The 14897-nt window shown below is 38.0% G+C and overlaps 1 protein-coding gene across 1 annotated transcript; it reads left to right on the plus strand.

Moving 5' to 3' along the window:
• The first annotated feature begins 201 nt into the window (after window positions 1-201).
• On the plus strand, window positions 202-5218 carry LOC142160365 (uncharacterized). The gene is made up of 6 exons (XM_075215275.1): window positions 202-870; window positions 950-1021; window positions 1131-1178; window positions 3419-3530; window positions 4321-4947; window positions 5137-5218. The coding sequence occupies exons 1-3, from the start codon at window positions 348-350 to the stop codon at window positions 1148-1150; spliced, it is 615 nt and encodes a 204-aa protein (XP_075071376.1). The 5' UTR covers window positions 202-347; the 3' UTR covers window positions 1151-1178; window positions 3419-3530; window positions 4321-4947; window positions 5137-5218.
• Window positions 5219-14897: the final 9679 nt, after the last annotated feature.

The raw sequence follows: 14897 nt of genomic DNA on the forward strand, positions 1-14897 counted from the left end.
GGTAAAAGTATTTATTAACCTAGTTGTTTAAAATTGTACCATTGTGTAGTGTAGGCTAGTATTTTGTACCATTGTAGTCTAGTATATCTGTATATTGCAGGTTAGTTAATAGAAATATTTCTTAACCTTCAGGCAAATAATTTCTTCTGGTTAGTATAGGATAGTTATTTATATTAAAAACCATATAATTAACAAATTAATAAGTGTATTTAGGTATATATTAGATTTGTAAGCTAGTTCCCTTTTTGAATAATAGTAACATTTTAAAGAGCAGCCATGTCTAGGGAGTGTAGGGATTCTCTCTTTTCACAGGATAGCCAAGAGGAAATTCAGAATAGTGGAGAGGAATGGACAGAGAACCGCGAGTCGAGAAGAGCAAAGAAGACAGCAGTTTGTCAGCAGCATTCAACCATCGACAAGCAGAACATCCTGAAGTTGACAGTGATGAAGATGATGATGATGAAGGCACAGCAGCATCACGCTCCAGGCGCTTCACAGAGGAGGAGAATGATGTCCTTGTTGGTCGGGTACTGCAGCACTATGAAATGCTGAAGGGTGCACATGCTCCGAAGACCTCCCACAAACATAAATCAAAGATATGGAGCCAGATTGCTTCTGAAGTGTCAGCTGTTGCAGTTCGAGACAGAACAGTTGAAGTTTACCAGAAGCGCTTTTGGGACTGCAAGTGCACAATGAAGGCAAAGATGGCAACTGTTGCAAGACATGCCAGGGGCACAGGTGGTGGCAAGGAACTGTGCATCAAATTTATATGGTGGGAGGAGAAGATGCGTCAGATTCTGAGTGCTGATCTTGTGGAAGGAGTGGAAGGGACAGTGGACACTATGGAACCATCCACCTTCCAGCCACAAGGTAAATTTATTAGTCTTTAAAAATTGTGATCTGATTAACTTATGATTACTAATAAAAAATGTTTTAATTAAACCTGCAGAAGAAAATACAGCACAGCCCAGAAGAGATGCAATGGAAGCAGTACCTGGGAAGAAAAAATCCAAATCTAGAGGTAAATGTAACAACTAATTAAAACAAAATTTTCTCAGTTGACTTTCATTGCCAAAATAGTATTAGGTAAAGATGTTATTGTCTAATGTATTTTTTTTAATTTATTTTAGATTTGGGTTCTTCTCCATGACAGAAGGGCCAGAGGAGTTGAGAAGAAGGTATGATCTACACATTATACACATGCATGTATGCATTAGCCATCTTAGATAACAAACTTTACAGTACACATTTCAGTCAGCTAATGCTTTACATTTTTTACAAAATGCAATAGTATTCACATAGCTTTTTCTTGTACTTTTAAACGAAAAGTACCCCTAACGGGAAAAAAACGACCCCTGGGCACAATTAGCGTAACATTTAATATTTTTACTTACTTTTGATTGTTGTAAAACTGAGTTTGACACACACACAGACACACTGTTATGACTGCCTTTGTTTTGTATCTGGCAGCAGTACCTATAATCCATCAGAGGTGCTGCTGCTGTCCTGCTCCTAAACTCTGCAACATGCCTGAAGGAGTTAACCTCCTTGTCTGATGCTAATTAGAACTGCACCTGTTGCACTGCTTTAAGTACCTGCCTCTAGCTGTGCTCTGAGCAGTTCATCCATTTGTTCCTGGCTGCTGCTAACCTGCTCCTGTGCTATTTGGTATTTACCTGCTGGACTGAACTTCTGTGTATGACCCCTGCCTGTACCTTGGACCTTGCCTGCTTGTCTGAGACCCCGAATCATTTGCCTGTACCTTGGACCACGCTGTTTTGCCTGTTGCCCTGACCTTTTGGACAGACTTCTGGACCTCGCCTATTTGCTTGATCTCTGCCTGGCTGCTTGGATTTGTTTGTCTGGTCTCTATTTGATCCCTGGACTCTGTCTGCTTTCCTAGACAGCCTTGTGCCTTCTGGACTGGGGTAAACGTATTATACTTGTTCCTGCCATTTTACTATACAGTCTCTTTTGGAACCTGTTATCCGTGGATTTGAGTTATCTTTGTACCTGAATAAAGACACTTTGCCTTACACTTCCATTGCACTTTGTGAAAGCACTGGGATTCATAACACACACTATATATATATATATATATATATATATATATATATATATATATATATATATATATATATATATATATATATATATATATTCAAACAACAAGAATACAAACAATGGCGTTTGTAGCAAAACACCAATGGTCCAAGAAAAGTCTATATTTTCTTCTTAATACACACTTCCCATGTGCGGGTGGCTGCCAATCCTCTTTGCGAAGCGGTGTAGCATGGAAAAAAACTATAAAAGAGAAATGGAGGAGGAGGCGCACAATAGTGTAGTATATTGATATGATATTTGAATCACACAGGAATCCACCATAGGACCAAACACCAGTGTAGAGGAAACCAATGTAAAGGACACCAAAAATTGCGTAGTATACCCAATAGTGAGGGTATAATGGTGCCAGATATATAGTGGCAGTTTATTAACTTATAGTAACAGGACTTAGAATATTTCCATGTTCTATAGGTGACACCCACATAAACCAGGACACCCTTGTGCAGATATATGCGTATCAGAAATCAAGATTTTCCAACTTGTCTGTGTAGAAATCTCACAGCTGATCAGGAAGAGATCACAAAACTGGATGCACAGCTGACAGCCTTTTCCAGGTTCTCTTCTCAACACAGTGCCTCTGCGCGAGTCAGTGTCTCTGTTCAGTTTATGGGTCGCTGCAATTTCCACCAGGGTTTGACTAATGGAAACCCTACCATAATGTGTGAGGAACTGTGAAAGTTTTATGTTTTTCTGTCTTTACGCTCACAAAGTAGGTGTTTAGCTTGATGCACAAAGACTGTGTACATGAGATAAACGCCAAAGCCTTCCAAGGTTTATGTGAGTGTCACCTATAGAACATGGAAATATTCTAAGTCCTGTTACTATAAGTTAATAAACTGCCACTATATATCTGGCACCATTATACCCGGCACCATTATACCCTCACTATTGGGTATAGTATGCAATTTTTGGTGTCCTTTACATTGGTTTCCTCTACACTGGTGTTTGAATCACACAGGAATCCACCATAGGACCAAATATCATGTCAATATACTACACTATTGTGTGCCTCCTCCTCCATTTCTCTCTATCTATATATATATATATATATATATCTATCTATCTATCTATCTGTCTGTAGAGTGATTTCTATAGAGAAAGCTACGAATTGTGTTACACTTCTTATTTGTATTGGATTCAGTATTGTATGAATATCTTGCCTCATCAAATGTATTTAGCTTATGTAAAGGTTATTTGAATGTTTATTTTGCTTGCTTTTAATGAATTACATGTATTTGTTTTTAAAATATCTACCCAAAATTAAAAAAAAATAATTCTGTCAAACTTTTTGCAGTAGATGTGAGATCTGATTTGGAAAGTCAAGTCGCAGTCGAAATAGCTGGAACAAGTTGAAGAAATGACAGCAGAATGGGGAACATCAACGACGTATGCTAATAGTCCAGAAGGTATTGTTTTTGAAAAACTGGGGATGCATATCTAGCTATCGAGATATAGATATATATATATAGATAGATAGATAGATAGATCAGGGGTCAGGGAACTTTTTTACCTTTTACCCCAAAATATATTTAGCTACGCCAATGTTGACCCCTTGATTTGAAAGGAAGGAAATTATATATTCTTAATTAGTGGAATTCAAAATTTTATTGAATCTATTCAAAATTTCTTTGAAAGATTTAACTTCAAAACTTCAGGTCTTGGAGAAATGATGTTGCTTCATTTTTGACATGAGAGCATCAATATTGGGGCATTTTGATGCCAGAGCAATTTGGATACAGTCTTCAGTGTCCAATCGATTTCTCTGCTTTGTTTTTATGTTCGTTAGAGTGAAAAATTCTTGTTCGCAAAGGTAGGTTGTTGCAAAAGGCAGCAACTTTTTCACTGCCTCCTCATGTGAAATTTTGAATGCCTTTGCAGCTGTTGACATCCAAAAATATGACAGATCTGCTTTGTTTTCAAATGCAATACGTGCTTCATTATTGCATCGAAGCTCAAGAAGTGCCTCTGCCAACTCTTGAGGCTCTTCTGGTACAACAGCAATTTCACATTTAAAGGGGTCTACAATCCAACTGACAGCATGTGAATCGGCAGCATTACCCCCAGGAATTTCATTTTTACCCCATTTGGGGTAATTTACCCCTGTTCCCTGACCACTGATCTAGATAGATATATATTAGATATACACTGACCAAAAATATATTATATTTGTGACCATTTTTTTTTTCTATTTTTTAGAATCCATCACTCAAGAACGTGTTGTAACACCAGTCACCGTGTATCATTTGCCTGATGCCATGGAAGAAATAGCATCTGCTGTTGTCTCAGAAACCGGTCAATATACAATTATATTTCTAATTGGTGTAATGCATATGTAATGTAAGAGAGAGTCCAGAGAATTGGTGATTTGGTAGACCATTTGACGTCTGTTGTGGAAGAGGTACGAAGCTCCCGTAATGCCACCAATTCATTATTGGAGCGACTGGTCACAGTTCAAGCATAAATTTCAACATCTCTGCGCTTGAACACCTTTCAGGCACGAATGGCAGTCTCAATGGAGCAGAATATAGCGCTCCATTATCAGATGAATCACTCCATGGCACAGATGCATGTTCAACAATAGTAACACACAATGCATCACAATGCTGAAGAGCTGAGGTTCCAGCGAGGACAGGGTAATGTTTTACTCCCTTTACCTGATTGGAATCTTTCTGGACTTGTTCCCCACACACCACAGCAGAGGACGGCAACGGCCATGAGCAACCCAGTGGTGGAAGTAAGAAGACCTGAGGCAGCAAGGAGAAGATTGCTTGAGGAAGAGGCCAAACAGGAAATCATCCATCCGGTGTCAGAAGAGGAAGAAGGGTGAGAGTACAGAAAATAATATTAAAAAAACTGTATCTAGTTTTTATTAGCCCGATTACCAGAAAATAGATATATGTAATTTCCTAAGTATTATATGTATTGTTATTTTTTACTTTCTAAAGTAAAATGCTAGTTGTTTTCAAGGTTCATGTTAATGCATCCTCTTTTTTTTTTTAACTTTGATTTTAGCTAAACCCTAAAAATCGTTGACCAGACCCAGTAGGAACAGAAAGGAAGAAGATACCATCAACCCTTTGAAATCATACACCATTACTTTAAAGGTTTTTTTTTATTTAAGATATATCTGTCTTTAGCTATCTATAATATCTATCTATGTATATCTATATATTGGAATATATATATATATATATATATATATATATATATATATATATATATATATATTCTACGAACTTCTAAGGACTTTTACCTATTACCACCTGTTATACAACTACCCCTTTACCGACATTGTTGTGTGACAGGATTATTTAGCTTATGAGTCACTTTTACCTTTGCAGTCTGGCTGGGCCGACTGCAAATGTAGACTTAACCTCATGTGTGAAACTCCCATTGTCCAATAGATTGTAAGCTTGCGAGCAGGGCCTTCTCACCTCTTTGTCTGTTTTACCCAGTTTGTTTATTAGTTTACTATGTTTGTCCCCAATTGTAAAGCGCTACGGAATATGTTGGCGCTATATAAATAAATGATGATGATGACTTTTAACAAAAGAGATTTTTGTTAATAAAAGATTTCTCACCATTTGACATTAAACCCCAGAAGAGTGTAAAATATGAAGACCTTTGGAACCACAGCAGGAAAGAACAGCAGAATAATTTACTCGGTGAGTTTGTTTCAGTTTATCCTGTTTTTTTTTTGTGTTTTTTAACCATATTTTCTTCCTGTAATGGAAGGTGTATGATGTGACCAATGGGCGATGATATATAAATGATTTATATTGGATTCCATACTGATCCTTTCTTTTTTTTAAAATAATAATTGTTAAAAAAAATAAAACGACAGTTTTCACATGCACAATTTTTTTTTATTTTTTTTTACAATGAGAGCGACTAGTAATTTTATCCAATGTCAAAGAACCTGTAACACACCATTGAAGACATCTAAAGATTGAAGGTAATTTTTCTGTAAAGTTTCATGCATAAGAATATAGAGTTATACATACATATGTAATGCCACTACCAGATGTGAATGTATGGGATAGCTCGTCTCTTTAGTATGAACTTAAAAAAAAATAAAAATGGTGAAACTTCAATGTCAATGTGGATTAAGTGTCACCAAAAACATGTTTTGGTCAGCAAATTTGTTTGTTTACTTTGCTAATAGTTTCCCCCCACCACTAAAGAAACTGACAGAGGTGGATTTATATCAACCCCAAAAGCTCAGTCACCCACAATGCTTCTTTAGAAATACCTGTCTAACTCCTCTGAATTGTTATGGTTACTGCAAAATTTAAAATTTGTTGCAGATTTAACATATTTTCATTTGGATTTGTTACAGATATCAAGGAAGAATACGTTGATGTCACTGCCAATTTACTGCAAGAAAGCAAAGGGACCGACTTTGAAGATTGTGAAATATGTCATATTAATTTAAATTTTCATATTCGATAAAAAATTAAAAGAAAATTGTTTTGTTTTTTTTATTAGATAGATACACCTTAACCCACATTCTGTAGGCATTGCAAATTTTTAATCAGGTAGAAAACTCACAGTAAGGTTGGGATGGTACACGTCTTCACTGTAGAAGTGTATTTTTACGTTCAGTTATTCAAAAAAAAAAAAATTGTTTGTTGGGCACTGCCCAAACGAACATAATAAAGGTCAATGTTCAGGAGGTAAATCTTGGTTGATAAAACCAAAATAAGTAGGGGTTTAAACAACTTAATTTATCAGTATTAATATAGAGGTGTTAAATAGATGTTTTTATTATTTGGATTAACTCAGGTCTGCATTTTTGTGATAGGCAAAATTAGGATTAACACACTTCACTTAATATAGGTGCATTTTCCACATTTTAGCTTTTTGCAGCTGACTCTACATTGGGATGAATAAATCTTGTGAAAGTTGAATTAATTTAGTTTGATCAACACTTATCTTCATTAATATCTAGTGGCTGTTTTGAAATACAGTGACATTAGGCTGTAACAGAGTCAACCATTACACTTTAAATATTGGGTACCTAATAAAAAAAACAGTCAGAATACAATTTATTTAGAAATTTTATTTATAACATCACACATTGATTGGTACAAAAACACATTCATGATGAATCATTTCCAGCTGCAAGGTCACTTTGCTTGAAGAATCTTCAGAGAGGTACTGCTCACTTATATGTAATTAAATATTAGGAGAATTTAATTTAGTTAAATTTATGTTCAATTATTTTAAAAATAATTATATTTTTAGAGGACACCACTCTGCATTCTAATGTACAGTCAGAAAACAGCTGATCCATGTTGGTAGGTTTAATAGTGCTGGAGATCTTAGAAAAGAAAAATGATGTCGGTAACATTCAATTAAGATGCATTTTTCCTGTAATCAATAACTTTTAAAAAAATAAGGGTCAGTAATTTTGTAAAAAAAAATTGATTATCAATTGACAAATCCAGGTCACATCACTCCCTTACATATAAATTTAAAACAACAATTTAACACAGTGTAATGTAAGAAAGATAAGACTATTCTCACCATGGATGATTAATTTCACTTCTTACCCATTATCCAGAACGTTACAAAATATCTTCCTTGGTGACAGCCTAAACAGTTGAGCATCATTCCTGTATATTGGATGACAAGGCCATATTTATATTATTTAACACTTTTGGAACATAAATATAACTTTTCATTTAAAAATAGATTTCTTTTCATTTAAGTAATTTCTATTACATGTTGGCGAACATGAGTTCTGAGCTCCACCATCTGTCCTACCTCAATAGAAAGGTTCAAATCCAAAGAAATCTCTGGATCGATATCAACCTCCAATCAGTTTGCAATACAAATATTGTACAGAATAGCACAAGCAATAATTATATCACAAACTTTAGAGGGTGAATATAAAAGCACGCCGTCAGACCTGTCTAAACAGCGAAACTGGCTTTTAAGGGCACCAAAGGATCGTTCAATAACACTCCTGGTACGAATGTGTGCTGCTTGGTACCTTTTTTCTGCAGAAGAAACAGGGTTGCTTAATGGAGTCAGCAACCAGCATCGGTTTCCATATCCACCGTCTCCTAAAAAAAAAAAAAATATTTAGTAGCACTGGCATAATCTTAACCTTTTTTTGGTGGGTTTAGCTCAATTTATTGCTTGGAATAAATAGTACATTTGAAAAAAAAAAAAATACTTACCAAGCAGCCAGCCATGAGGAAAGGACCTTGCTTCAAAATTACGGAACGACGACGACTGTTGCAAGATGAAGGAGTCATGCGATGAACCTGGAAAACCAACAACAACATTATTGATTTTTTGGCTTACGTCACAAACCATCTGAACATTTATGGAATGGAAGTGTTTTCGATTACGAAAACTTTCTTCCATTCAGCGGGTTGGTATAAGTGCAATGTGGGTGCAATCAATTGCACCCAGCACATTGGGCATTTCAGCCAAAGCATAAAAATCAGCGTTGACCTCACGCCACTCATTGGCAGTCTGCAGGAAATTAATAAAAGTTGCTGTGTGCTTTTTGAGGGCTTTTAGGACCTGGAACAGGATCCTATAAAAGGTGGGTTGGGAAAATCCGGCAATAACTGCCAAGGTGGGCTGAAATGTTCCTGGAGCCAAAAAATGCAAAGCACCAAGCAGTTTGGCAAATCCAGCAACTGCTTGGTTAGTAGTGACACGAGGTACCAGATCCTCTTTTACAATCTCATACAGATTGTAAATTGCTGAAGAGGATAGGCGATAAAGTTTTCTCACCTCCTCCTCGGGCAATCCATCAAGCAAATGCCAGTTGCGGTACAGACGTGGCCTGGCGATTCTAGTCCCACTTGCCGCAATTGACAATGCTGCCATTGCCTGTCCACCATTCTCTCTCACAGGCTCTCCCTCTTCCATACTCACATTCACACCACATACATCAACATTCTCTCCATCCACTCCCACATTTGCATCGCCTTGCATTGCATCCAAAGCAGTCGCCTCCATACATGCAGCATACATGTACATCCACACTGTGTCCAAGAATGGCTCCATTGAAAAAGAGATACTAAACTATTATTAAAAAGGTTAATTTTAAACTAAACTATTAACTCTTTTTTAAAAAAATGTAGGGAGTAAGGCCTGTTTGTGCAGTGGAAGAATGGGCCTGTGAGAAGCACTAGTTTACAAGAATATTACTTTTGGTTTTTAGGACAAACAACACCAAATAAACAAACAATACGATAAGTGTCCTTGGAAATCCTCAATAATCCAGCAGAAAACACTTCAGTCAAATGCAGGAGAAGGTTGTGTGCACCAAAAAAATCACTCAGCCAACAGTTCTTTCTCCACTAAGCTGTCCTTCACCACTGTCCACTCAAGTGATTTTGAAGTGTGTCAGTTGAATTTAAAATAAAGGACTGCACCACTGAAGTTATTTTGAAAAGGGGAAATAAGTAAACTTTATTATTTATTTTGACAGGTTTTTTAAAATTTCATCCTATTTCATTTTAATTTAATTATAATGAACTTATAAACATTTTTTTCAGTTCATTAGCTTTTTTAATTAACTTTAAACTAATTTTAAAATTTTAGAGCACCCAAAGGAGGTGCGAGATAAAACTGCATATTGACCTATTTATCCCGCCGCGTTAAAAAAACAATTGAATAGCTTCTAACGCAGCGGGTTCTCAACCACCCTATACTTTAAATAGACCTACTAGAGCGTGAGAGGACCGTTTCATGACAAAAACCACTGCGATAAAAAGGAAATTGAATTGCGGGTAAAGTTAACGTTCAGAAATGTCAAAAAACAGCGTTAAAATGGATTAACACAGCGTTATAAAAAATCTCGCCATTAATTGAATACCCCTCCATTTGTGGAACGGTTGAATAGAATCCTATTGGAAATATAATACCGTCAATTTATGGTTATGAGATCATTGTTATTTTATTGTATATTTACCAAATGGTTATAGTTTGTTGGTCTATTTTTTTAATAAAGTTTATGTTTTTAACCATTTCATGAACTCATCTATTTTCTTATTGGCATTAAGTTTCCAGCGCTGTTATTTGAGTTTGAACTTGCTCTAACCAGTCTCAGCTGATGCTTCTATATAGAAATACACTCACTCAACTGGTCTATATGGCAGTGCCAGAGTACCGTGGGAGCTACTTTTACTATGTACAACAGTGGCTCGCTTTGTTCCTTAAACTTTGCGACAGTACACTTTTGATTGCCTCTGTAATTTCAAGCCAACACAGTCTGCCCTATGCACAGTCTGGGTTTCTGTGACACCATTATTGGATGCTTGTTTCAGTTGCCGGTCACACACCCAGGGGTAAATGTATTAATGTCCGGATTCTTCAACTCCGACATGTTCAGTGTCTTCGGCGATTAAATTTAAAGCGGCGCTGCATTGTAAAGGGAAGTTTTCATTTACAATGCAGCGCTGCTTTAAATTCAATCGCCGAAGACGCTGAACACGCCGGAGTTGAAGAATCCGGACATTAATACATTTACCCCCCAGTGGCTGGTGTTAGGGTTTTGTAGATCTAGACTGGACTGAACTCTCCCACTGAAGAATAGAATGCCCAGAGTCTGATTGTTTATGGCGTGTGTGGCATACCGAATATAAATAAAGCAAACCACTGTTGTAAGTTGCCGCTATCATTGGACATAGCTCGGCATGCTTGTTTTAGCATTTGAACAAACCACTCAGACAGACCATTTGTGGGCAGGTAGTACAGGTTGGATGTAATGTGTCTAACACCAATTTTTTCAGGAATATTTTTAACTCCTCCACTGTGAACTGGGGTCTGCAATGACCAGTTGCTTCGGTACCCCAGTCCTAAAAATAAAAGCTCCAAAACATCTTTATAGTGTGAGAACTGCTTGTAGAAGCCATAGTAAATTCTTCAGGCCACTTTGAGCAGGCATCTACTACCAATTGAAATGTTGATCCCATGATTGACATTGCAAAGTTGACATACACATGTTGCCATGGAGTAGCTGGCCATTTCTTCCAATATAGTATTGCACTATAGTATTGTTAACTTGGGTATATTTTGTGCTTGCTGACTGTCACACGCCGGTCCCATAAATAGGTGCTGGCACTGTGACTTTACTCTAGGAACTGTGATTAAGTCTACTCCTGCTTCTGAGACACTACTTTTACACAGGTGTTCCTTGCTACCTTGGTCTGGACCTCCTCCCGATTCTCATTGGTTCTGGAGTATTATTTAAACTATCCATGGTCCTTGGCTCATTGCCTGTTCTTCGTGCTACTCAGTCTGCATTAGGTTCTGGCTGCCGTTACTGTCTTCCCATCTGTCCACAGCTGATACTCCTTTCTGCTGTTACATGCCCGCTGAACTACCACTATCTACGGCCGAAAGTACTGTTACTTGTAGTTCCACGCTGGACTCATCTGAGGTTCCTCTCTGCTGTTACCTGCACGCTGAACTACCACTGTGAGCTGATTGCTGCACCTGTGGCTAGTTCTACGGCTCAAGTTTCCAGTTCTTCCTGACTGGTGCTACAGCGCTACTATTTCATTGTGGAATCCTCTGCCGAAGTTACCTGTTATTTATAGTTCCATGCTGGGTTCTCTTGAAACTCCTCTCCATTGTTTATCTGTTCGTTGAAATACTTCTGTCTGCTGCCGAGGGTGCTTGTCACTTATAGTTCTACGCTGGGCTCATCGGATGCTCCTCTCTGCTATTACCTGCACGCTGAACTTCTTCTGTGAGTTGTCTGCTGCACCTGTGGCTATTCCTATGGCCCAAGTTTCTATATCTGCCCGGCTGATTCAACATCGCTATTTCTCCACTGACAAATCTACTATGGAAGTTACCTATCACCTGTAGTTCCACGCACGGCACAGATACACTTCACTCCTCTGCTACTTCTAGGTGATGAACTGTTTGATGTACTTGTGCTCATTCTCCTCATTTGGGATTGTTATTTGTAGAACCACCAGTTCAACGCTTATTGCTTTTCCATTCTGAGAAATACTGTGATACCAGTAACCACCTGCTACGTTGAATCATCTTTGTCTTCGGATCAGCCAGTTCTACATTGTCATCTTGTCTGGACTATTGCCATACCAGTGATTCACATTCATCTGCCGTGTGTTACATTATTGGATCCAAGCATTCTTCGTTCATCATCTTTGCGTTTGAACTATTGTTTTACTTATCCCATGCAAATGTCAAGGGTTACCAACAATGAAGTAGCATGATGTTATCTGCATTCTGCATGTTGTCCAATTTGCCGTGTGTCTAGTATCTACCGATATATTTATTCTTCCATTATATTGTACTATCAGTCAATACAGTAGCATCACTACTATCTCCAGTGTTATTATTATTATTTCTGATGCTTGTGAGCAGTGAATCGTTTATCCTGTGAATATCATCATCCTCTGTGTTCAGTCTGAGTTGCCTCCACTACCCTCTGCTAGTTCTTGTCTGGGAGACCGCGACCTGCGGAATAGGAGCAGCGGAGTCCATCTTCCCTTGCGGAGATCACTGGTGAATACCTCCTATCCATTAGACTCCGCACTCCTGGGCAAGTCCTACATAACAGAGGCAAGGGATCTACAAAAACATTCAGAGGCGTGACACTGTCACCCCGGAATGTCCATGGTCCAATAGCTCCAGCTGTTTGTCAAGTCCTGGCCACCAAACAAAGCTTCTGGCCACTGCCAATGTACCCCATATAAAGCTCCTTGAGCACCTTCATCTGCAACTTGGCAGGAACAATGCTTTGCTTTCCCCTCATTGTACAGCCAGCATTAATAGTCTGCTCATGCCTCTATTGCTAGTATGGGGAAAGGTGACTGTTAGGTGGGCCTGTCCAGCCTTTCTGCATAGCTGTCAATACTTGGGCAAGTGTTTCATCTGCTAAAGTCACTGTAATGTCTCTTGGTCATCTTGTACTTTGGGCACAGCCTTCCATGACAACTAGGACAGCCCATCAGTCTGCCACTTTCCTTTAGATTTTAAGCTCCTGCGAGCAGGGCCCTTTTATCCTTGTGTACTCCTTCTGTTACCTCCGCATTTGGCTCCCCAGCCTCACTTTTCCACCTCCACACTTATTCCCTGCCCTTGGATCTCCTCTTCTCCATTGTCTTCATATCTCCATCACTGCTCTGATCCTGTTACTCTGTCCATGCTATTTGTACGGTGCTGCGGACCCTTTGTGGTGCCATATAAATATAGGATAATGATAATAGTAATAATAACATGTGTGAATTAGCTAGCCAGTTCACAATTGCACAGTGGAACTGAAAGTCTAGATTTGTACTTTCAGTTTCATTTGCAGAAACAAACAAAAAAAATTATGGAAAATCATAACTGAGGTAGGAGTCACTGCTGGCTACAGAGATTCTTGCAGTCAGCAGTAATCCTTTGTTTTATAGGGCAAAGCTAGAAAAAGGCCTAAACATCAATTTCCCTCTGTACTTTCATGCCACTGTTAAGCCCTGCGACAGGTTCTGCTTGATCAAAGAAAAAATGAACCTCTGACCAAATTTTGGTTCTCCAAAATGCCACGCCATGACGTCAGAATTCTGAGAATTCAATTAGGTACCAATGTCAGTAGTTAGATAAGAAATATCATTACAGAGCTCTCTGCTGCCATGAACACAGAACGTTTTCCTTTCTGAGTGATACCTCCACCACTCGTTTCACAATAACTGAACCAATTTGTGCTCCCCAGGCTAACGCCCTGGTGGCATAACATATAACATGCTTATGCAACTAAGTAGTGATAATATTAAGCACATATTGTTGGCAACATAGTGAAATGTGTCAGAGCATTGTGAGAGGGGGGCTAAACATCAATATCAAACAACTGCATCTCCATTAGTTAAACAGTACAAAAAATAGGTATCAATGATATGATTCTAAAGATCATATTTATGCATCAATTTAAATTATACAATTTAAAAGGCAAGGTTTCTGTTAACTCAATGTTTCAATAAAATGGCCCAGTATCTCTGTACTACAAACATTTCAGATAAACATTATAGTGTATTGATAGTTCGGGTTAAATGGTGATTTGTTCACTAATAAAGACACAGGTCCGCTTGTATTTCATAAACGACATGTAGACTGTTGCTCCTCCATTTCCCGATTTAAAAAGAATATTTAGATATAGTTTTATATAGTTTTAGTTAAGTTGCACATGCTTTTCAGTCATCAAATTGCTGTCTGTTTTTATGGCTTAAGTATTCTGGAGATTGTCAGTGGGTGGAATTTATTTGACACTTGACAGTACATCCTAGGGTGTTACTGATGAGCCATGAGGTTTAAGAGCTTTTTGAAAAGTGAACCTATGTATATATATATATATATATGTAAACTATCTATCTATATATGTAATATAAATAGACAGATAGAGAGTGTTACCATAGGTGACTACATTGCTCTATATCATGTCAGTCCAGCTCGTCTCCCCATTCTTCCCCCAACCACGACCCTATATATATGATATTTACATTCAAACCAGCGGAATACACGAGCTGACAGTGTGGCGACTGCAGACACCAGAGACCCGAGGCTGGGACTGTGAAGTCATTGATGTTGCATATGTCTTAAGTTCCTAGACGTGAGATCTACATGATTTTTGGTACGCAGATTTTATTACATATTTGTTGCACTCATTTGGGTGTCCTGTATATGATAATCTGAGACAATAATCTCAGACACTCCATAGGATTGTGGGGTATTTGGTGAACGGCCCTTACCAATTACATTTCAGTGTTACACTATGTTTGCTCTTTTTACAT

The sequence above is a fragment of the Mixophyes fleayi genome, chromosome 6 (assembly GCF_038048845.1).
Source record: "Mixophyes fleayi isolate aMixFle1 chromosome 6, aMixFle1.hap1, whole genome shotgun sequence".
Classification (NCBI taxonomy): Eukaryota; Metazoa; Chordata; class Amphibia; order Anura; family Limnodynastidae; genus Mixophyes; species Mixophyes fleayi.

Coding starts and splice junctions, on each gene's coding strand:
- LOC142160365 (XM_075215275.1), top strand. CDS start 348: ATGGACAGAGAACCGCGAGTCGAGAAGAGCAAAGAAGACAGCAGTTTG. Junction 871..949: donor ATCCACCTTCCAGCCACAAG/GTAAATTTATTA, acceptor TTAAACCTGCAG/AAGAAAATACAGCACAGCCC. Junction 1,022..1,130: donor GAAAAAATCCAAATCTAGAG/GTAAATGTAACA, acceptor AATTTATTTTAG/ATTTGGGTTCTTCTCCATGA.